This window comes from Schistocerca nitens, chromosome 1 (genome assembly GCF_023898315.1).
Source record: "Schistocerca nitens isolate TAMUIC-IGC-003100 chromosome 1, iqSchNite1.1, whole genome shotgun sequence".
Lineage (NCBI taxonomy): Eukaryota > Metazoa > Arthropoda > Insecta > Orthoptera > Acrididae > Schistocerca > Schistocerca nitens.
In genome coordinates, this window is record NC_064614.1 from 356,536,033 (window position 1) to 356,561,090 (window position 25,058).

A 25,058-nucleotide genomic window follows, 5' to 3' on the forward strand; every position below is an offset into this window, starting at 1 on the left:
TTTTATGAACCATCCAAACCAGGTGTATTCTTGTTGTTTTATAATGTGCATCCTTAAGAATTTGCAGGCGAGTGGCTCCCTGCTGGATGTGGGTGGACATGCAGATGATGTAGGTAAACAATTTCTTGTTCAAATACTTTGTTAACAATCCTAAACAAACATAGAGCGGAGTGGCTGCAGCAGGTGCCGGGAATGACCCTCAGGCCCGAGTATGCCAGCACAGATGCCCCAGTGCATGTGTTCTTCGGGGATGAGATCATTACCTTTGCATTTTGGCTGCAGCTGCTACCTTCATCAGGAAGGCAGGGGTGGTGGAGCAGTGGTTGGTGTCCAGGGAAAGGTAGCGGGTCTGCCGTCTGCCCCTGGTGTCAGACATGGACCCCACAGGCTGGGGAGTGGCAGTACTGAGAGCTGGCTGGGTCTCCCTGCTGCCTCAGACCTTGTAGCAGTAGTGGAGCTGCTGGCTCCTAGGATTCCAGGCAGTCAGTCAGTGGTTGGTGGTTTGTATCCCAGAGATGGTGGTGGCTGTGTCAAAATTACAGTGCTGGCCAGCACAGACCAAAGTCATACTATTGATCAGCTATTCAGTGATGCTGGGCTGGCCTGGGAGGGATTTAAATATCGCTGTCCAGCAGTGACCATTGAGGAAGTAGCCAATTTTCCGGGTCATGTCGAAACATCTCGAATGGGGCCAGTGTTCTGGATGCAGATCTCATCACTCAGAAGGAGATCCACGTGAAAGTGGCCCAACAGCAAAAGGTTGCTGCACTGATAGGCCTCCGTCCACAGCACACTGATAGGCCTTCTTCCACAGCAGCTGATGGTGACTGTGGCCTGGTTATGACTCTGGACTGTGCCGCAGTTTTATGCCATTACATTTCCTTCCTCCCAAACAGTGTGTCAAATTTTACTATGTTTGCCAAATATTTGGCTGTTTACTGCACTATTTGATGTCTTAGCAAATATTAAGTGTGTGTGCCATATTTGGCAGAAATTTTGATTGATGGAAAATTTGACAAAATAGTATATGTTGCTTGTGTTGATGTTTCACCACATATGTTTAGTGAAAAATAGTTATATTAAAATTTGTCTTCCGGTATTGTATGTTTCCACAATCATGGAAACTATGATTAAGGATAAAAACAAAATAATCACTGGCAATTACCAAAATGGTAAAGGTGTCACATCTTTCCCAGCCATGTTTTGTGCAGGAAGAGGTTAAGGAGGAGGTCAATATTCTATGCACAGCGTGTAAGCAGGAGTGCAATAAAATAAAAAAAATCGAAGTTCTCAAGTTCTTCCATGGTGATATGTTTAAAGAACAATCATTAGAGTATCAAGTGGAAGAGAATAAATGTTCATAATAGAGGGAAACATTCAAGTAGGAAAAATATATCTAAAAACAAAGATGATGTGACTTACCAAATGAAAGTGCTGGCAGGTCGACAGACACACAAACTCAAACATACACACAAAATTCAAGCTTTCGCAACAAACTGTTGCCTCATCAGGAAAGAGGGAAGGAGAGGGAAAGACGAAAGGATGTGGGTTTTAAGGGAGAGGGTAAGGACTCATTCCAAACCCGGGAGCGGAAAGACTTACCTTAGGGGAAAAAAGGATGGGTACACACTCGCGCGCGCGCGCGCGCGCGCGCGCACACACACACACACACACACACACACACACACACACACACACACACACATATCCATCCACACATATACAGACACAAACTCTTTGTCGTTAAATATGTCTGCTTGTGTCTGTATATGTGTGGATGGATATGTGTGTGTGTGTGTGTGTGTGTGTGTGTGTGTGTGTGTGTGTGTGCGAGTGTATACCTGTCCTTTTTTCCCCCTAAGATAAGTCTTTCCGCTCCCGGGATTGGAATGACTCCTTACCCTCTCCCTTAAAACCCACATCCTTTCGTCTTTCCCTCTCCTTCCCTCTTTCCTGATGAGGCAACAGTTTGTTGCGAAAGCTTGAATTTTGTGTGTATTTTTGTGTTTGTTTGTGTGTCTGTCGACCTGCCAGCACTTTCATTTGGTAAGTCACATCATCTTTGTTTTTAGAATAAATGTTCATGTACTTTTGACATCTTTTTCAGTGTGAGGTTGTAGCAGCATTAAACAGGTTCTCATGTGTATATTTCCCTCTCATTTTAAACCATTCCCTGGACCCTCATCTTGTTTACTCCTCCTCCTCCTCCTCCTCCTCCTCCTCCTCCTCCTCCTCCTCCAAACACAGTGCCAAAGTCAGTGTTATAAATGCTTTACCTGCATTTGTAGCCATTCCCACTAATGTCAGAATAAAGCATACATGAACAATGTCGGCTTCAGAAATGAGTATAAATTGACAATTTTGTTGTTGCGTGTTTTGGGTTGTTTGACAAATCCCTGGCTAGATAAGAGTGAATTTGACAAATAAGTGTGATAGTTTATGAGGGCCATAAGATTAATGTGGCCCACCAGATTGCTGTTAGAGTGTCTAGTTGCAACAGAGACACTGATATATCTGTTATTGTTTCTACACTTTACATTCTGACGCACGAATTCAGAGCAAACATTTCTTGCATGACTAATCTAATCTAATCCGATCTGATCTTTTCCCCTTGGCTTGTCCTCCTTCCCTCGTTGTGTTATGTTATATACACTGTCTCATTGGTGTGATGCTCAAACTTGCGAGTTTCTAATCTCACTCACAGAGGTTGAATCACTTCTTCATTGGTGGGCCAGATGACTGCTATGGAGGTGCAGGTTAAAGGAAGGTGAAAGTGGAATTCTATTATCATCAGAATCATGCAGGCTGCTGATGTGGGAAGTTCCTTTGGCGATGAGTTGGTGGCAATGTGCAGTCCAATACTTTTTTGCATGGTCGAGCAGGTGTTCCATCGCCACATCACTATTTCATGTGGCCATCATCTGGTCTAGAGAAGCAGGAAGTGGTGGTTCTAGCATGTCATTTAAGTAAGGTAGGTTTTCCTTGGTCAGGTGTCAGAATATAGGTCTGACAGTAGATTAATGATGTTGGTGTTCTGGGTTGTGGTTTTGGTGATAACGGTGGTTAACTGGAAAGAAGATCTTCAAATGTTCCTTTGTGTGCCAGTTATCAACAACCTTTGCCCCTGCAGTTCTGTTGGTTGTGTGCTGTGTAAATGACCCTGTTCATAGCAGATGCAAATGACAACTATTGGTTTTGGTACTGAAAATAGCCAGTGTGACCCTATCTTTTGAAAGAATTTGGCTTCACTTGTGATGACCTCCTGGACCACTTGGTCACATGCTTATCAGAGTGAAACTGTGTACTTGCATGACTCAGGGACTGTGCATAACTATTTGTTGTGCAGAAGGTAACTTTTCTGGTTTGGCCCTGTGATAATTCTGTGGTGGAGAGTTGTACTTCCTCTAACTCCCCATCACCTTAAGTGACTAAACTGACCTAGCAAACATCTGTTATAAAAAATCTTTTAATGCTGAAGTGCAACACACAGTCACACTCATTTACTGGCAAAATACTTCCTTTTGCAAGTCAGCACAAGCACTTTTTCACAAACCATATACTTAGTTAAACAATAAACATACTGCACTATGCAACATCAATGTTTTTCTTCTAAACTAAGTTAGACACACTTTAAGGTCTCACCTGTATTGCAAATAAAAAGTTTTACCAGAAAAATTCTTTTAACCCATTACCTAAACAAAATGTATCCTTTGAACTCACTTGTGGATCTCTTTCAAAAGCAAAACATAGACATAATCATAATATATACTCACAAATATCCCTAATAACTAATACGGAAACACAAAAAATTAGCTTGCAGATCTTACGGCATATGGGCATGTTCGAAAAACTGATTCAGTTGTCTAGTTTTACTTTTCTGTCTCATATCGTCTCCGACCACTTCCCTTCCCCTTTGGAAGGAGCTGCTAGCAAGAGAGGCAGTGCTTCCGGTTCACCATGAAATGGATGAATTCTTTCTACATACACCACTGTGCTTCATATCAGAAGTCGTAGTTTAATGTTAACCATAATCATAATATCAGTTACTTGATAAGATCCTCAATAACAAGACATGTACTTTTTAGTTTTTCCTTTCGGCATGTAAGAGTTAGATAGCATTACCCACTGTTGGATGTCCTGCTTAGGCAATTTTGCCTCTCTATTGTGAGTGCCTTCCTACATTCCAAGGGCCATTGTAATCTGCTTTTTAACGTGGTGCCATGTACTTTTTGACCTTTTAACAAAATTCCAAATGAAGATATGCCCTATTCTTGGATAGGCTTGCAGACTTGGAAAGGTGAGGGCATTTTTTGGCCAAAACTAACCTTATATGCTGATAAACACACATTTTTGCGGATCTTTGAGTTCTGTGCTCCTACTACATATAGTAGTAGTGTGTCTCAATCATTATGGCTAATGCTTACATAACAACAATTTCCATATAATATGATGTTCCCTTTCAGTCATGCAATTTGTTTTCAGATGTAGTGCACTAGTTCGTAACTTTCTTATGCATATTATTGAACACAATTGTGTCAATAACTCAATATGTAAAGGTAATGTTTTGGTCAGTTATTACGGCCTCCGGCATTCTGAACTTCAGTATCCGTTGGTTAACCGTAGCCTGTGCCACCGGTTTCTGCCTGTTGATTTGGCTTGCAATAGTGGCCAAGAAACATGAGAAATGATCAGTTACAGTTTATGCATATCAATTCACTGTTCATGTTTGTGCAAAGGAACCCAGAATGTCCATTCTGATTATTTGGAATAGTCTGTCCACCTCGGGAAATCTTTGTAATGGGATTTACTGATAACTCAGCTCGACTCTTTGAGCCCAAGAAATGCATGTCTTGATGTGAAACTGTACATCTTCCTTCCTTGTAGGCCACCAATAATTTTCTGCAACATGGTGCTCTGTGGAACATCATCTGCCCTTCCAAAATGGAATTGTGAGCCTGCCTCAGTACTTCGTCCAGCGAGCTTGCTGGCACAACTTATGTGGCAGCTGCACCTTGTTTGCTTGTACAGCACTCTACAATCAGAGCTGAATTGCACTTGTCTCACAAACTGCAAACGTGGTCCGTGGCCTGAGCTCTTCGCCATTCTTCTGTTCTTATCCCAACACATTCTATTCATGTATTTTGTGACTAAGTGTGTCCTTGTTTCCATGAGATTTCCCAGAATGATGTACAACCTCAAAATCAAATTCGCTTAGCCATAAAGCCAGTGGCTCAGATGCCTGGTTGGATCTCTTAGTCCCAGAAGCCATTTCAGAGCTGTGTGAGCCATCATGATCTAAAAATGTTGCCTGTACAGATAATAATGTAAATAGGTGATGCCAAATTTGGACCAAGTATTTCCTTTTCAATAGTTGAATAGTTTTTCTCCTTCTCATTGAGCTGTCGAGATGCAAGGGCTATTGGGTGTTCTTTCCCATTTACCCCTTGACTCAAAACATGGCCTATAGCAAGGTTGATTGAATCATGTGACAACATAAACTGTTTTTGATAGTCAGGAAAATGGAGGGTGAGACTGGTGGCCAATCAATCTTTTAATTGTTCAAACGTTGCTTCACAATCTGAATTCGAGTGATACTTTACTTCCTCCTTTAATAACTGTGTAATGGGTCTTGCTAAACGTGCAAATTTTGGAATAAATTTTCCGTAAAAAATAATGATCCAAAGATATGACTAATTCCTTTACTGTGCTATAAAAATCCTTAATGGCTTGTTCAAGTCAGGGTCATTTTTTACTCAGTCCTGGCCAATAATATTGCATAAGTAGTTGGCCTCCTGTAACACAAAATAGCGCTTTCGTAAACTAAGTGTCGGTTGTACCATATGTAACTGATCAGAGACCTCTTGTAGATGCACTACATGTAGGTAGACACACATTGTTTCCGTTTCAAACCCTGTAGCACCCTGTGTAACAAGTATTGGAAAATTAAGTTGCCTGTGCATTTTTCAAACTGAATGACATCTGACAGTACTGTTACTGACCAAACGTAACTAAAAACACCATTTTAGGTCGATCATCCAGTGATACCTCTAATTAGTGGTACCTGCTTCGTAAATCCAAGGTGGCAAAGTAAGGGCATTTCCTCAGATTGTCTAATGTCTCCCTAATTTTTAGCACTGGGTAAGCATCCATGACTGTCGATTCATTTAAAGACCCATAGTTGCAGCAGAATCTATCAGCCTTCTTACCACTGGGGACTTCTTTAGAATGATGATGATAGGTGCTGCATAGGGACTGGTGCTTTCTTCTACAACTCCACCCCGGAGCTGTTGCACAATAAACTCCTCCGCCATTGATTATAGATGGTGTAGGACTCTATATGGTTTTTGTTTGGCTCGTTCCCAGTGGGAATTCTATGCTGCACTAGCATAGCTGGCAGTGGGCTAGGTGGTATAAATAATTCTGTGTAATCCTCCAATAATATCTCCATGTTGCACTGTCACATCCTTTAAGATGTGACACACTTTCCCCTTAGTGTGATTAAATTGACAGACTCCTGGCTTTGAGTATTGTACACTGAAATCTCTATTCAATGCCTTGCCATTCTAACACTTCTAAGTTGGCTGTCAATGCACCTCTTAATAGCCTCATAGATTACAGTTGAAACCCTTTGTTATGGCTCATAAACAATCATAGATTAGTGTGTCTGGAGCAGGCAGATAGCAAGTGGTGGACCAAGTGTGCTGGCATGGATACACCAATACAGGCATTAGTGGATAGCAGCATACAGTTTTCTACTACCTCTGCATTTTGGTGGATGGTTGCTAGCTTCAAAAGGACGGGGTAGCAGCAACCAATTATAGGCAACAGGGCTGTCCCGGGCATTGAGCATAACACCACAGGCAAGGGAGGGGTGATGCTCAGCTGAGTGTCTGTTGCAGTATGTCTTGCACTGTGTGGCAGTTGTGGGTTGGCTGGCTACCACGAGCCCAGCAGTCAGTGGTTTGTGTCCCAGAGATGCCATTGGTGGCTGCATTACATGTACAGTGCTGGGTGGTACAGACTTCATCATACTACTGCCCAGCTGTTCAGTGATGAGAGGTTGACCCTTGGGAGGGGGTGGGGTTAAATACCACTGACCTTTGTGGAAGAAGTAATGTTTTTGGGTCACATCGAAACATCTTGAATGAGGTCAGTGTTCTAGGTGTGAGGGTCATTGCACAGAAGGAGGTCGATGCGAAAGTGATCCGACAGTGAAAGGTTGCTGCATCAACAGGTCTTCATCCGCAGCTGCTGCCAGTGACTGCAACCTGGTTACGGCTCTGGACTGTGGTGCAGTTTTATGCCATTACAGTTTGTTTGTGTGAAATTGGTTTCAATTGTGGCCTTGACAACATTTTCTTGATAATAGCTAATGCTTCTGTGGAAGTCATGAAAGTAGTGTTTCTTTCTGCCTTTTGAAACTCTGCAATGGTGCCAAAATGCAAACATTTTAATTGTAACGCCATCTACAAGAGGAGATACTGGTATGAATAATAGTTTGTGGATGGCGTCATAGTGGTGTTACCCCTTTTGAAGAAAGGCACCTGTGAGATTTTAGTGTTTAATAAGCAGAGGCACTGATTTTTGAATGACAAAAATAATGAAAATAATAAAAGTTGGTAAGATTACAACATTTTTTCAGCAGGGGAAAGTTTTGCTGACCGGTTCTGAAATCAGAAGTTCTACTTCGTGATATTATGTACAACACAAGACTAATCCCCCATAACGTTGTCCAAAATATTATTGCTACTTTTAATTTCATGTAAAAGTCTTGGCAAAATTCATATAGCCCATTTGTTCTTACTCTATCACAGGAGGAACAACCATGGGCATAATCTTTCACTCGTTTTATCTTCTCCAGTACTGACAAAAGCAGTGTTTCAGAGATGATGTTTTTAAATTTCTGCTGAGATATTTTGTTTCTAATTTCATGAATTATTTTCACAGTTGTTATAATGTTTTTAATGAAGCAAAATTTCCCAACCATTTATACCTCTCGAAAGATACTCCTGTTGAGTAGTGACAGGTCTATTGAACTGACTCAACTTCACTCCAAAATTCAGTTTCCAAATGAAAGATAATTACCTAAAATTGCCTTTTTTCTATATCGTTATCTTACATTTAACATACTTTCAACAACACTTTGTCTCAGTGTTTCTCAACAACTGGAACAAAGAAACAGAATTTGCACAACTGTTGGAAAGGGCTGTAATGATGGAATACAGTTCCACCACAGTAAATGCACAGACTATAAAAACTGTCTGGGGATTATTTTTTTCCTCGAACATTGTCAAAACCAATAAATTGTTAAAGTTCATCTATCAAAGATATTGGATTCAAGCTGAATTTGAATTGTAAAACATGAAATAATCAAACAATGGAAAATCCAGGATGGAATGTAACAATACTAGAGAAGGAAAGCACACAATTATAGCTTTCGGCCATTAAGGCCTTTGTCAGCAGTACACACACACACACACACACACACGCACGCAAACACAACTTGCACACACATCTGCAGGGTTTCAGTTCTCTGAGACTGCAGATGTGTGTGCAAGTTGTGTGTGTGTGTGTGTGTGTGTGTGTGCGTGTGTGTGTGTGTGTGTGTGTGTGTGTGCGTGCGCGCGCGCGCCTTTGTGTATGTGTGTCTGCTGCTGAAAAAATGTAATAACATAGCTATATTGGGTGTTTGACTGTGACTGTGAATATTTGTAAACAGGCTTCTTAGGTTGTGACTGTGTTACGGTTCACCTTCTTTGTTTCTTCATTTGTTGTCCTCGGTGTCGACGTACTTGCTGAAAAAATAGAGGATGGAAGTGCAGCACTGTCTACTGTAAATGATGTAGTCGAGTCGACAGGTACCCATTTGTGTTTCACAGTTGTTTACTTTCACTTTTCACAACCCCCTCATGTACACCTTCAATATGGCCAGTGAACTATTGTTTAACTTTCAATAAGCCTCATACATAGTTTTCACGCGAACATCCACATACTGCTGCAATAATTTACTGCTGAATATCTATGAGCAGTAAAAACATAACCACGTAATTCACAGTTCTTTCGGAACAATCAGCTATGTATGGAACAGACACTTTCATTGTTTTAACACATGGCCTCATTGTGTTACACTTATTTCACAGTTACTTTGGTGCATTTTTTGTTGTTCTAACCAACACAGGTTTCTCGTCTGAAACTCGGCCATGGGCTGTCTGTCTCGTGACCAAACATTGGGCCCTTATGTAGCTTCACAATAATAGGTACTGAAACTACACATTGTTCGAAGTTTAATTTACAGAAATTACAATTAAAACTTAACTCATTAAATTAACTGAATACATAGAAAATTTTGTTCTTTTTAACAGTTTCTTCTACTACAAGAGTAAGCCGAATTATTTGTTTAAATTATGAAATTAACCAATAGAAATATGCAAACATTCTTTGGACAAAACTGTTAATTACTTTGTAATTAATTAAGAGCCAGCTTTGCTAACATGTTTTCGAATAGAGCCAAAAAGATTGTTTAAGAATACTATTAGTTGTTCCTTCAAATGTTTATAATTAGTACAGAATTTATATTTGTTTATACGTCAACAATAGAATTTAAGTTACGCAACAATTACTGATTCCACCCTATAACAAAAGTATTAACTAGGAGTAGTCAAAATAAATTAAAAAATCAATTGCATACATAAAACTAAGCACAAAATTAGATCTGGTGTTATATTCTTTAAAACTGAGGGCCAACCTTTCTCTTTTATGAAAATGCAGATTATACTCATGTATGTTAATGGTAATCAGTTAAAATAAAAAAAAAAAACGAATTTAAGGAGGCAGATGACAAAACACGAGGGGAAGTAAAAATATCCCATCTTGCTTCGTCACAACTGCCAGTCACAGTTCTTTGTTGTTATCTTGCTTAAATTATTTTAACACTGCAACATGGTTAGAGATAAGGCACCATCATCTGCCTGATGCTGCTTGAACAAACCCTACACGACACAGAATGAAGTTTTACTTGAGGATCAACCTTTATGGCAGGTTTTTCCAACACTGCCCCATAGCATACAGATGCCAAAAAGCACTCTTCAGCTGAAATGTAGGCAGGCATCGATAGTATAGGCTACCAGCAAGGTGGACCTATTGCGTAAGTTCTGCACATGGGCAAACTGCTTGGTCACTCCTGTCAGTGTGCACTCTACTAGGGAAGTACGACCATGTAAGTTGCAGCCCACCTGCCTAACTGCCGACATGTAAGCTATTTACCCACATTGAACCACCTGTTCCTGTGCATGCTCTGCTGCCTGTGGTCACTCAACTTGGAATAGCCTGCTTTAAAGCTTTTATAGGAAAAAATTGTCTTTTCAAAAAGAGATATTTATTATTTTGAAATAGACTGATTTCTGTACAGTAGGCAAATTTTTAGAGCAGTTGTCCATTACGCAATAGCAAGACATACTGTACAACACACAATAGTAGGTATATTCATCCACATCTCTTTGAAATTTGTGCTTTGGGCTGTTAGCTAAATATTTGATTTTCATGTTAGTGCAGGTATAGTGCCATTTTGCAATTGGGGAGTTTGGAGAATAACCCACTATTGCCAATTACTTGGAGAGAGCATAGTCCGACTCAGCATATACCTGGTGATGTGAACACCATTCTAAAAAATTTCTTGCCACAGTAAATTAAGATGAAATGGTCAGTTCTTACATTACACACACCAGCAGATTATGAAAAAGGTGCTGCTGTTAAATCCTCCAAAATATGACAACACAATAACTGTGTACTGCTTAATTAGTTTCAAATTCTATGAAATGTGAGTAAAAATGCAAAATGAAAGCAATAGGGAATTATATCAATTTTTGCTTATTTTTAGTGAAAATTTTGTTTCATTACTACAGTACACTCACTGCACTTCATGATGAATGTTTTCCGTGATAAAATGTAACACAGCTTCAGAATTATACATATGCAGGATGGCCAAAACAGCCTGAAAAGCTTGTAAGGGTGTTGCAGGTAGGTTGTCCTGAGAAATAATTGTTAAGAAAAAATTGAATGTATTGTGCCATTTCCAAGTTAATTACCATTGAATTTATATAGTCAGGCCATTGCTTGCGCAATTTGAGTAGCCTGCCAGAGACAATGTTGCCAAACATATTCTTTTGTTTGGTTTCGTAAAACCAAAGAAGAGTATGATACAATAATTGGACATGGGATAGTAGTAAGGACTGAAACTGAGCCAAAGGCTGGGCAGTCTCATACGCTATCATCTATGCTGCGAGAACAACTGACACTAATTGTGACTGACGGGCTGCTTGAATTTGCACATGCAATTGACTGATTCGCTAACTTCACTGTTAATTAACTCAGAAACAGCAAAATGTATTAAATTTTTTCCTTAAGAATTATTTCTGAGCTAACCTACCCTGTAACACCCTTGCAAGCTTTCCAGACTGTTTCTAACCACCCCGTATATTGTTTAATTGTGTTTTAGTGAGAAACAATTTAATTATATCAAATAATTGTTGCAGAGAGTTAAGTTTCTCATCTGATGTGTTTAATGTAATATATTCTGCTATTTGTTACTCCAAATCTTCCATTTTTTTTCTTTAAAATGTTAAATAATTTGAATAAATAATTGTGTAGAGTTTGGAATTGTTGCAAATCTATTTCCATTTTAATATGCCAGTGTTATTGTACAAATTATTGTAATGTGCCATAGTAGAAGAAAGATCATGTAATGTTGCACAATATGGTTTTCTTCTGTGCATATATAAAGGAGGCGACCGAAGAAAGCAGCTCGCAAGAAGCCTACTAGAAAGTCAATATTTGAAATTTATGAACCTAGTGAACTGAAGAGGGGACATTTCACAGATTTGGATAATGAGGTATGTTATATACATGACTGAGAACATAAATTATGATCCTCATTGCATTTGTGTTTATTTTGTTTTTTATTTGTCAATTAAAGATCAGAGAGAAAGATATACCAGAGAGAATGCAACTTCGTGACATCCCTGTTACACCTGTACCAGAGGGATCTGATGAACTGGATGATGAAGCAGAATGGATTTACAAACAAGCATTCTGCAAACCTACTATATCATGCCAGGTAATGTAATATACATCTTACTATCAAATCAAATAATTGTTCCATGCTCATCTCCCGCACTTCCTGCAAGGCTATACAAGGAGTGATGTATGTTTGTAGCACATGTGATATACATACCACCAATCCCTCCACCTGTTATTGCCAGTAGATAAATCCTGACAGCACCACTGTTTCTTTAACCAAGCATTCCCTCACTGGGCCTCAAAAGACTGAGTAGACCCCTCGTCAGACCTTCCTAACTCAGAAAAAATCTGAGATAGTGCCAAGAATCAAACCTGGGTCCTTCATTATTGAAGGCAGTGGTGCTAATCATTCAATAACCTCTCTACTTCAGCCATCTTCAGTTATTTTGCTGCTCCATTAACAGAATTAACCTACTTTCAGTACTACAATTCCTGATCTATCACCTTATTTAATTCAGCTCCGTTAACAAGTTCGACTCTGGTTGACATTCATCTCATATCTTTTTCCAAGGCATTGGCGCGTCCAGAATGAGATTTTCACTCTGCAGCAGAGTATGCACTGATATGAAACTTCCTGGCAGATTAAAACTGTGTGCCGGACTGAGACTTGAACTCGGGACCTTTGCCTTTCACGGGCAAGTGCTCTACCAACTGAGCTACCCAAGCACGACTCACACCCCGTCTTCACAGCTTTACTTCTGTCAGTACCTCGTCTCCTACCTTCCAAACTTAACAGAAGCTCTCCTGCAAACCTTGCAGAACTAGCACTCCTGAAAGAATGGATATTACGGAGACATGGCTTAGCCACAGCCTAGGGGATGTTTCCAGAATGAGATTTTCACTCTCTGTTCAAGGTTATTTTTTGCTCTAGTGTTATATGTATGGGTGTCACTATTCTTTTCATATTGTGCTGAATTATGTAAGATGATTTTCACTTTTTCAGTTTGAGTATTGTTAAAAATTTTCGTTTCTGCTGTTATTTATATGTTATTCTTTTTTCTCTTTTTGTTGTCATTTATTTACCATCTTTGCTATACCCACCAGTGCGAAATTCTCTCTATTTATCAGTCTTGGCCATTCTCTGATCTTTTGATTAATACTTTCCAGATGAGAAGATGACCCTTTCGTAAAGTTCTTGTGTTGTTTAGTGTTTTGAGCTGCACATTTACACCTCCCTGTTCATATCCAAAATTCATACCTACATCTTTATGTTTTCCAATAACTGCAGCGTACCTTCATTATTCTTAGAAGTTAGTGTGGATGCATGTACTATTTGGTGTATTTGCTATAAGATTTGCCTTGTGGTTCAAAAGTTAAAGGACATTTTCAATATTATTGTACAATTTTTATCAAATTGTTTTATTTGTGATCAGTTAACATGATTTCGTGAAGCAGTACCACATGTCTGTTGTAAGGGCAGCTAAAACCTTCTTTCTGCAGCCATTTTTTGAATGCTTGCAGGTTAACAAAAGCCTGTTTCTTCCTTAGCTTCTGTTTACAACTACTTTACCTGCATTTACTGGCCGTGTGTTACTGTGATTGTATCTTTCGTGCAATCTGTAAAGCTCATTCTGTCTGTCATCCATGGGTGCTGGCGACATGCAAGGTGTGGTAGCACAGTTTCTGCTACCCTCAGCTAAGGCTTTGTAGTGCTTGAGTGACCAGCTAAAGAGCATGTTGGAGTAAACAGGTTGTGAGAATGTGATAACAATAACAAAATTAACACTATAGGTTTGATTTTGTGTAATGGGTAACAAGGTGACTAAATATTGATCCAAGAAACCATATTGAAACTGTCAATTTGGCATAAATTTGTTTACATTTTCTAATGGTAAGAAGAAAACCAAATTTTAATAGCTTTTTTTCACTTGTATGAAAGTGCATTCTCACTGTGAACACAAAGCTGTGATGTCAACTTTGTTAAAACAAAATTGTGGGGCTGGACAGTATAACTAGTTTTGGTAGTACTAAAAGAGACATTAAAATTCCTGAGGACCTTCCAAATTTGAAGCCAGTTGCGACAATCAATCTCCTGCATTATATTTTACAAAATCCATTTCAGTAATTATGACAAAATGTTATAATTTCTGGAACCTATTGAGTATACGACAGGCTATGTTGTATTAGTGGTCAGGATCGGCCTCTACATTCTTATTGTACAAAATGTAGATCACGAGGTCCATCTGTAAGATGTTAAAAAACAGGTACAAAATTTCTTCCCAGTAAAAGGTCTTAAACATAAATAAAAAACAAACATTTTTTTCTCACTCATAGATAAAGAAATAAATTAGTTTAAATTTGAGACTACTGACATAGCCATGTCCAGGCAGCGGTTTGCAGGAAAGCATCAAATCTGAGTGTGGACTTTACCACTTGAAAATTCAGACCTGTGGAAGCCTATTATCAGAGCCGTAGTGTACCAAACAAGTGGAAATGCTTTACAAAACTTCATTGCCTGAAGTTGTGGATAAAAGACTTGTGCATACAGATAAGAGACTTGCAGTTTTAGTGGGTATATGGATAGCAGTTCTTTTACCTGGGCAGATCTAATGTGATACTTGTAATACGGTATTGCATGCAAGTAAGTTGTGAAAAGTGACATTACATGTTGGCTGCTGGTTTCTGCCATGAAACTGATAGCCCAGTATTTATGTAAGAATTTTTGCAGCATGTGTTTATTTTCCTTTCTTGCTAGTGGAGGAATGAGTTTATCGTGAGTCTTATTTTTGCAATTACCCCTTGCCTACCCCCTTCCTCTCTCCCTTTTGTGTGTGTGTGTGTGTGTGTGTGTGTGTGTGTGTGTGTGTGTGTCCCCTTCCTCTCTCCCTTTTGTGTGTGTGTGTGTGTGTGTGTGGGCGCGCGTGCGCGCGCTTTCTTGCGTGCATATGTGCGTGCGTGCATGCATTCATGTGTGTGCACATACACTGCAGTGTAATGAGTGAGGTTTTGGTATTGGTATGATGTGATGTACAGTCTGTGTCACCCAGTTGATATGTGTGCCAACTTTTACCTTACACGTCACCGTTCCTGAAGTTATTTATTGCAGTGGACTTGTGATATTATTTCTTCACTTTCTGCAGTGGGCTGGTGCTGAAAGAGACTCCAATCTATTCAAGCTACAAAAATGATGTAATCAGTTTTACAGTAACTCCTCTGCATTATAATCACAATGTTTCCACTGTATAACTTCATTTATATCTGAGGGTGAAACAGATATCTTTTTAACTGATAATTCAGCATAGATTGCGACTGGAATTCATACATTGATTTGACATTACAGGATGACATACTTCATATAATCCTCAATTTTTCTGGCATTGACATTATTGTCTGCACCCTTTTCCCCATGACTTCCAAGGCAATACCAAACCACTATGCCAAAGCATAAGTGGGCCTCCACAGCAGTTGGAGATGCTCACTCGCTGCTGTGCCTTGTTGATGTTTTGAGCCTTATGCCTTTTACACTCCATCTAGCATATATGGCAAACCAGAGCACGCATTAAACAATGTTTCCAAACAATGGAAACTCCAGGTTGCAATATCAACAATATTAGGAAAAGGACAGATTGCTGTGCACCATATAGGTGACCTGTTGGGTTGCAGACAGGTACAACAAAAAGACTGACTCATGTAAGCTCTCAGCCAAAGAGTACTTCAGCAGTGAAAGAATGAATGTGTGTGTGTGTGTGTGTGTGTGTGTGTGTGTGTGTGGCTTGGGGCAGAAGCTTTGATGTGTAACAATCTTTGCATTGTGCCTGTCTGCAAGTCAGCAGCTCATCTTTCTGATGAGCAACAATCTTTCCTTTTCCTAATATTGTTAAATAACATTCCCAGTTTCCACGAACATCTTTCATTGGCCTGAGAGAGTAGAAGTGGAACGTGTAATTTATTAGTCGATATGTTGCACCACAGTGCATGCATGTATTATTATTATTATTATTTCTTTCTTTTCTCAGACGTTATGTCTGGTCAAAAATGGAAAGTGATGCGGACCTTGATCAAGCGTGACTTCCTTTTAACTGTACGGTATATGTTATATTGCATTTAGGAACTTTCGGGTAATTGAACATGTATCAATAATTACGGATTTCTGTAGTTGTATATATAAGTTTGGATGTAGCTGTATTGCATTGGTGTACTGGTGGATATTGTGTGGTATGACTCCTGTAGTTGATAGCATAATTGGTATAATGTCAACTTTATCCTGATGCCACATGTCCTTGACTTCCTCAGCCAGTTGAATGTATTTTTCAATTTTTTTCTCCTGTTTTCTTTTGTATATTTGTTGTATTGGGTATGGATATTTCGATTAGTTGTGTTAATTTCTTCTTTTTATTGGTGAGTATGATGTCAGGTTTGTTATGTGGTGTTGTTTTATCTGTTATAATGGTTCTGTTCCAGTATAATTTGTATTCATCATTCTCCAGTACATTTTGTGGTGCATACTTGTATGTGGGAACATGTTGTTTCATAAGTTTATGTTGTAAGGCAAGCTGTTGATGTATTATTTTTGCTATATTGTCATGTCTTCTGGGGTATTCTGTATTTGCTAGTATTGTACATCCGCTTGTGATGTGATCTACTGTTTCTATTTGTTGTTTGCAAAGTCTGCATTTATCTGTTGTGGTATTGGGATCTTTAATAATATGCTTGCTGTAATATCTGGTGTTTATTGTTTGATCCTGTATTGCAATCATGAATCCTTCCGTCTCACTGTATATATTTTCTAAGCCATGTGTTGGATGCGTCTTGATCGATGTGTGGCTGTGTTAGATGATACGGGTGCTTGCCATGTAGTGATTTCTTTTTCCAATTTACTTTCTTCGCATCTGTTGATGTTATGTGGTCTAAAGGGTTGTAGAGGTGGTTATGAAATTGTAGTGGTGTAGCCGATGTATTTATATGAGTGATTGCTTTGTGTATTTTGCTAGTTTCTGCTCATTCTATAAAGAATTTTCTTAAATTGTCTACCTGTCCATAATGTAGGTTTTTTATATCGATAAATCCCCTTCCTCCTTCCTTTCTGCTTAATGTTAATCTTTCTGTTGCTGAATGTATGTGATGTATTCTATATTTGTGGCATTGTGATCGTGTAAGTGTATTGAGTGCTTCTAGGTCTGTGTTACTCCATTTCACTACTCCAAATGAGTAAGTCAATATTGGTATAGCATAAGTATTTATAGCTTTTGTCTTGTTTCTTGCTGTCAGTTCTGGTTTCAGTATTTTTGTTAGTCTTTGTCTATATTTTTCTTTTAGTTCTTCTTTAATATTTGTATTATCTATTCCTATTTTTTGTCTGTATCCTAGATATTTATAGGCATCTGTTTTTTCCATCGCTTCTATGCAGTCGCTGTGGTTATCCAATATGTAATCTTCTTGTTTAGTGTGTTTTCCCTTGACTATGCTATTTTTCTTACATTTGTCTGTTCCAAAAGCCATATTTATATCATTGCTGAATACTTCTCTTATCTTTAGTGATTGGTTGAGTTGTTGATTTGTTGCTGCCAGTAGTTTTAGATCATCCATGTATAGCAAATGTGTGATTTTGTGTGGGTATGTTCCTGTAATATTGTATCCATAATTTGTATTATTAAGGACTTAATGAATCTCCTTGGTATATTCCACGCTTAATCTGTATTGGCTGTGATGTGATATTATTTGAATTTGTTTGGATATTAAGTGTGGTTTTCCAATTTTTCATTACTATGTTTAGGAACTGTATCAATTTAGGATCTACTTTGTATATTTCCAATATTTGTAGTAACCATGAGTGGGGTACACTATCAAAAGCTTTTTGGTAATCAGTGTATGCGTAGTGTAGTGACCTTTGTTTAGTTTTAGCTTGATATGTCACCTGTGCATCTATTATCAGTTGCTCTTTACATCCTCGTGCTCCTTTGCAACAGCCTTTTTGTTCTTCATTTATAATTTTGTTCTGTGTTGTATGTGTCATTAATTTCTGTGTAATGACTGAAGTTAATATTTTGTATATTGTTGGTAGGCATGTTATGGGGCGATATTTAGCTGGGTTTGCTGTGTCTGCTTGATCTTTAGGTTTCAGATAAGTTATTCCTTGTGTAAGTGTATCAGGGAATGTGTATGGGTCTGCAGTGTAACTGTTAAATAATTTAGTTAGATGTGAATGTGTTGAGGTGAACTTCTTTAGCCAGAAATTTGCTATTTTATCTTTTCCAGGGGCTTTCCAATTGTGAGTAGAGTTAATTGCTTGGGTGACTTCATGTTGCAAAATTATCACTTCAGGCATTTGTGGTATCATCTTGTATGTGTCTGTTTCTGCTTGTATCCACCGTGCATGCCTGTTATGCTGTACCGGGTTTGACCATATGTTGCTCCAGAAGTGTTCCATGTCTGTTATGTTTGGTGGATTGCATGTTTTAATGTGTGTGGTATCTATTGTCTGGTAAAATTTCTTTTGGTTTGTGTTGAATGTTTGGTTTTGTTTCCTTCTATTTTCACTTTTTTGTATCTTCTAAGTCATTTGGCCAATGCTTGTAATTTCTGCTTCTTTTCAACTAATTGCTCTATCGCTTCTTGTTGTGAGATTTTACCTAACCTTTTTCGTGTTTTTCTCCCCCCCCCCCCCCCCCTGACATTTCATTTCTTATAAATTGTGTTAGCTGTCCGATGTCTTTTCTCAGTTTTTCTATCTGATCTGTAGCCTGTGTTGCCATGTAGTTATTATTATTATTATTATCTTTGAAAACTTTGATCTTATGTTTGCTGTTGTGTAACTGAAAAGTGTACTTTCATAAATATTCATGCATTATTCTGTTGTTTGTTCCTAGGATGGACATGGAGATATGAGAGATAGGTCGAGAAAAGGTCCTCAAACTGTCGGAAAAATCAAAAAGGCTTTAGATTTTATGCGAAATCAACACTTGGAAGTTCCTTTCATCGCCTTCTACAGAAAAGAATATGTTCAGCCTGAATTAAATATAAATGATTTATGGAAAGTGTATAAATTTGATGAAAAGGTAAGTAAAAAATGCTTAATGATGATTTTACTGTTAGGAATACAGGCAAATCTTATTTACTTTAAAGAGTAGTTAAAAGGCACTTATATGCCCATATTACAAGTAAAGGGAGATTACCTTTGTACTTAAGATGTTCCTATATTGGTAAACTTGCATAACAAAAACTGCTCTTATTATTTGGACAGAGAAAGAAAGAATGGAACTATTACATTTCATATGACATTGCAGTAAATGAAATTGAGAAATCAGTTCCTCGCACATCGTGTAACATTGCATGTACAGGGTGTCCAAAAATTAGGTATTGAATTTGTTGAAATAATTATTGTGTTCTTATTATTTATAGTGGCGTATGTTAGTCACATGTTACATTCAACATGAGCATCCTTCACATTCCCACACAACTCCCACCTGCTGGCTGTGGCACGAAAGACATTCCGGAACATTTGTGTGGTTATAGCTGCACCAGTTCTTCTGATTGTCTTGGAGCTTGCCAGTGGTTTGACATAATATCGGTAAAACACACGTCCCTTGATAAATCTCGAGAAAAGAAACCAGTGGGTGTGAGGTCGGGAGAACGTCCTGCTCAAATCATGGGTCATGCACACCCAATCCTTCTTCCTGAAACGCATCATTCAAAAACATATGGGCATCTAAGACATAATTACACAGTGCTCCATCTTACACAAATTGTGGTACAGGAAACTGTTTCAGCATATACAAGAATATCGCCCCATTGATGGAGTTTTCAGCGACGAAACATGAACCATACATTTTGTCAAAGGATACTCCCATCCACACATTAACTTAGGGAGAATCTTGATGGAATTTTAGGTGCTCTACTAGTGGTGCATCAGCCTAAATAATGCAGTTATGTTGGTTAATCCTTCCACAAGTGTGCAAGGCTGCCTTGTCACTGAATAAGATTTGGTTGAGGATGTTACAATTTGCATCTACTGCAAGCAAATCCTGCCATGAGTCCACATGCTCTGCCAAATCGTTCACATGTAATTGGTGCAGATGGTAAAGCTTTTTTCCAGCATGCATCACAACCCATTATCTACCGTCAAATGTGGAATGTCCAGTTCCACTGACAATTGCCACACCAATTTTAGACTGTGTTCAATGGATGTGCTGATGTCTTCAGTTCAGTCAGCAGAGTTTGATTGATGGCCAAGCTTGTTCTTAATGGTACCAGGTGCTTAAATTTATTCACTGATTGCTGAATCGCCGTATCAGTAGGTCGAGGTTTATGGAATTGGTGGTCAAATCTCATCTGAATTTCACCATAAAACAACCTCTGCAACCTCCAAGCTAGAATGAATATCTTCACTTACGGAGTTAATATTACCTTTAATGATAGAACCAGTGTTTAGGCATGCCATGAAGCCAATCCATCATTTTCAGCAACAACTACAACTTTTGCATCTACAGTGCACCTGCAGTCCACTAAACACCATATGTCTACACCCCCATTTTCTACCAAAACAATACTTAATCTCTGGACACCCTATATTTGAGTGTCCCATTAAGGATCTTGAGTACTGGGTTTCTCATGACTTTTGATGAGCATATATTTTTTATAATATTTATTTGTCTTGCAGTGTAACACAGGACAATAATTCATATATTTTTCATCATCCTTTCAAAAAACTGAAGTGATTTAAGAGACATTTAAAAGTATATACAGTGAAAACTGTTTTTCAAGGGTATTTAAGAAATGATATAAAAATATGAAAATGTAAAATAAAATGTACTTTATATAATGTAATTGTATAGATAAAAATTTTACTCTAAGCAGTGGCAGGAGAAAACACACACACACACACACACACACACACACAAACAAACAAACAAACAAGACTGTGGCTCCTCCTTGTGGCAGAAGAGTTGAAGGGAAAGGAAGAGTTTCCTAAATCGCTCCAGTCCTTTTCCTTCACCCATCTTCCTTTCCCTTCAACCCTTTTGCCAGAACGTGGAGTCACTGGCTCCAAAAGCTTGCAGATGTAAAATCTTTTTTATACTGTGAAACTTCCTGGCAGATTAAAACTGTGTACCCGACCGAGACTCGAACTCGGGACCTTTGCCTTTCGCGGGCAAGTGCTCTACCATCTGAGCTACCGAAGCACGACTCACGCCCGGTACTCACAGCTTTACTTCTGCCAGTATACTGTATTCTCCTGCTGCCACTTTGAGAGTAGAATTTTTATCCATCCAATTACATTGTATTATCAAAAATTGATTATTTTGATCCAGTTTTGACTAATAGATAGAGTGATTAACGGGGAAGGTTCGTTTATGTTATTTGTAAATAGTTTGTGAAAATTGGCTGAACTACGATGAATTAATGTGTGCCATTGCTGTGAAAATGATGGCATTGTCGTCTAGCAGTACAGCTTTCACAACTCCAAGCAGCAGTGAAACTTCAGCAGAAGTTGGGCATGGTGGTGTGTACCTGAAAACCGGAGCTTGCGGGATTGAATTCTGATTGGACACAGATTTTTCACTCTGGTTTTTTAACCTAGCATTCACCTCTCCATTACGTAGACATAGACCAGAAGTTAAACATGGTAAATGTATGTCTCCTTTCGCGATGCAGCATCTAAGTCACGTGAGGTGATTTAGTGGTAAGGTGCATGCCTGATAACCAAAAGGTTGTGGGATTGGATCCTGGTTGGACCACAGATTTTTATATTTGTCTGTGAATCTAGCAATCACCTCTCAATGATGTGGAGATTCACGAAAAACACAACGTGTTTAGGTCCCCAATTAAACAGTAGGTCACCTTGTCCTGGTTGGATGACTGGAAAGGGAGACACGAGTTGCCAAAGTGATGTCCAATTGAGACTTGTACCAGGACAATGAGCCATGTGAAATTATTATTGCCAGACTCTATGCATATATACATACATTCTCCTTCTATACGTGTTGTAAATTAGAGTCTCCCACTGCCTATATTTGAAAGCTACTCTCAGGAACTATAGTAGAGATTTTGGTACTCGTGACACACTTGTGCTTAAGTCGGCAAATTCCCAGGATCGACGAATCTTATCTGTTCCATATTTCACTGGAGTTTGGAGGGACATCGCGTGCCAATGAAGGGAGCTGCGACATACCGTACCATCTGCAGTGGCACAATCGTGTTCAGTGGTGATTTCCGGCTAATGGCCAGCTCTTACCTCGTGTATCAGGCATGAACCGGTCACAGATGTGCATAGCCTTTTGATGCACAGTTCACATTGTTAGCAGGTTGCGGCTGGACAGTCACTGATGCCTTTAGACACTGCAGTAGCCTATGCTGGCAAGTGGTGTGCGCGACTGTAGGAATGTGATGATATTCTGTTACCTAATGTTGTCTGATATATCCATGTGAAGCCGGGACGGGTCACTAGTACTTTATAAAAAAAAAAAATCAATAAACCAGTTTATTAATAGTACAGACATTGAATTGGCAACCAATAGTTGTTCACAAGTTTGGCGTATTAACACGCTTGTAACTTTTTTTTCCAAAATAAAAAAAAAATGTTTTTCATGAAAGAAATTTACATTTATTGTCTTTTTTAACTTCTTAGGTAAATTTTTTCTATGTCATTGGTTCTGAAACTTTTTTCCTCTTTACCAGATTTTCATTTATTCAGAAACTGTGAAATGAACAGTATTTACTAATCAGCAAACAAAAATTACAAGAGCATTTAAAATTTAAATTGCAAAGTTTAGTGTGGTGGATGAGCTTGCTTTTGAGAAGAAAGTTTTTCGAGATGTGGTGTAATAGCAGAAACAGCCACTCAGAAGTTCGTCGCTTACATTTAGATTTGAATGTTTGTTAGACTTCAGAGCTGGAAAACCAGTCTCACACATGTATCTAGTTGCAAAAGGAATCAGGATCTTCTTTCATTTTTGCTCAGCATTGGGAATTTCTTGCTAATGTGTATCCAAAACTCCAAAAAAGACACTTCATTAAATTTACTCTTCAGTGAAGTATCACAATTAAGACCAATAAGTTGCTCTTCTCCTTTATATTTAGACATGATGGTCCAGGAGCATTTTTGAATGGATTTTTAATCTAATTTGATTCATCAAAATCGTCACTGAAATACACTCCTGGAAATTGAAATAAGAACACCGTGAATTCATTGTCCCAGGAAGGGGAAACTTTATTGACACATTCCTGGGGTCAGATACATCACATGATCACACTGACAGAACCACAGGCACATAGACACAGGCAACAGAGCATGCACAATGTCGGCACTAGTACAGTGTATATCCACCTTTCGCAGCAATGCAGGCTGCTATTCTCCCATGGAGACGATCGTAGAGATGCTGGATGTAGTCCTGTGGAACGGCTTGCCATGCCATTTCCACCTGGCGCCTCAGTTGGACCAGCGTTCGTGCTGGACGTGCAGACCGCGTGAGACGACGCTTCATCCAGTCCCAAACATGCTCAATGGGGGACAGATCCAGAGATCTTGCTGGCCAGGGTAGTTGACTTACACCTTCTAGAGCACGTTGGGTGGCACGGGATACATGTGGACGTGCATTGTCCTGTTGGAACAGCAAGTTCCCTTGCCGGTCTAGGAATGGTAGAACGATGGGTTCGATGACGGTTTGGATGTACCGTGCACTATTCAGTGTCCCCTCGACGATCACCAGTGGTGTACGGCCAGTGTAGGAGATCGCTCCCCACACCATGATGCCGGGTGTTGGCCCTGTGTGCCTCGGTCGTATGCAGGCCTGATTGTGGCGCTCACCTGCACGGCGCCAAACACGCATACGACCATCATTGGCACCAAGGCAGAAGCGACTCTCATCGCTGAAGACGACACGTCTCCATTCGTCCCTCCATTCACGCCTGTCGCGACACCACTGGAGGCGGGCTGCACGATGTTGGGGCGTGAGCGGAAGACGGCCTAACGGTGTGCGGGACCGTAGCCCAGCTTCATGGAGACGGTTGCGAATGGTCCTCGCCGATACCCCAGGAGCAACAGTGTCCCTAATTTGCTGGGAAGTGGCGGTGCGGTCCCCTACAGCACTGCGTAGGATCCTACGGTCTTGGCGTGCATCCGTGCGTCGCTGCGGTCCGGTCCCAGGTCGACGGGCACGTGCACCTTCCGCCGACCACTGGTGACAACATCGATGTACTGTGGAGACCTCACGCCCCACGTGTTGAGCAATTCGGCGGTACGTCCACCCGGCCTCCCGCATGCCCACTATACGCCCTCGCTCAAAGTCCGTCAACTGCACATACGGTTCACGTCCACGCTGTCGTGGCATGCTACCAGTGTTAAAGACTGCGATGGAGCTCCGTATGCCACGGCAAACTGGCTGACACTGACGGCGGCGGTGCACAAATGCTGCGCAGCTAGCGCCATTCGACGGCCAACACCGCGGTTCCTGGTGTGTCCGCTGTGCCGTGCGTGTGATCATTGCTTGTACAGCCCTCTCGCAGTGTCTGGAGCAAGTATGGTGGGTCTGACACACCGGTGTCAATGTGTTCTTTTTTCCATTTCCAGGAGTGTACTTTTGAAAGTGAACTTTCAGTTTTGCAAAATTATAAAGATGACAGATTTTTTTCTCCATTGGAAGTATCATACCATCTGGATCTTCTAACAGTAACACTAGTGTAGAGAACATATCTAGCATGCCACTTTACATTTGATATTACTACATCTCTAATTTCTTGGTAAAAACCTTTACTTTTTCATTCCAAGATAGTACAGTTGTGTAATTATATTGAAGTGAAGGGCATTAAGAATATTTAGTTTCTCGAAAAGTCAATGAGGTAAACCATTTCAGCCAGAAAATCTCTGTTGCTGGAACAGTCTGCCAGAGAATGGCTTTTCTCCTTTAAGAAACAGAATACCTCTTTCCCCATTTCAAACGTTCTTGTTAGTACTTCATCCCCTGAAAGCCATTGAGTATTACTAAAAAGGAGCAGTTGAGTGTATTCAGCGTCTGTCTCCTTCATGTAGCACCTTAAAAAGCCTCGAA

At 39.6% G+C, this 25,058-nt stretch overlaps 1 protein-coding gene across 1 annotated transcript in view; it reads left to right on the top strand.

Annotated features, from left to right (window-relative positions):
• Nucleotides 1-25,058, top strand: part of LOC126248845 (transcription elongation factor SPT6) — a 181,317-nt gene that overhangs the window by 45,329 nt on the left and 110,930 nt on the right. Inside the window, exons 7-9 of the mRNA XM_049950270.1 lie at nucleotides 11,780-11,888; nucleotides 11,972-12,112; nucleotides 18,882-19,070. Of these exons, the coding sequence (XP_049806227.1) occupies nucleotides 11,780-11,888; nucleotides 11,972-12,112; nucleotides 18,882-19,070 (439 nt within the window). The remainder of the gene's footprint in view (nucleotides 1-11,779; nucleotides 11,889-11,971; nucleotides 12,113-18,881; nucleotides 19,071-25,058) is intronic.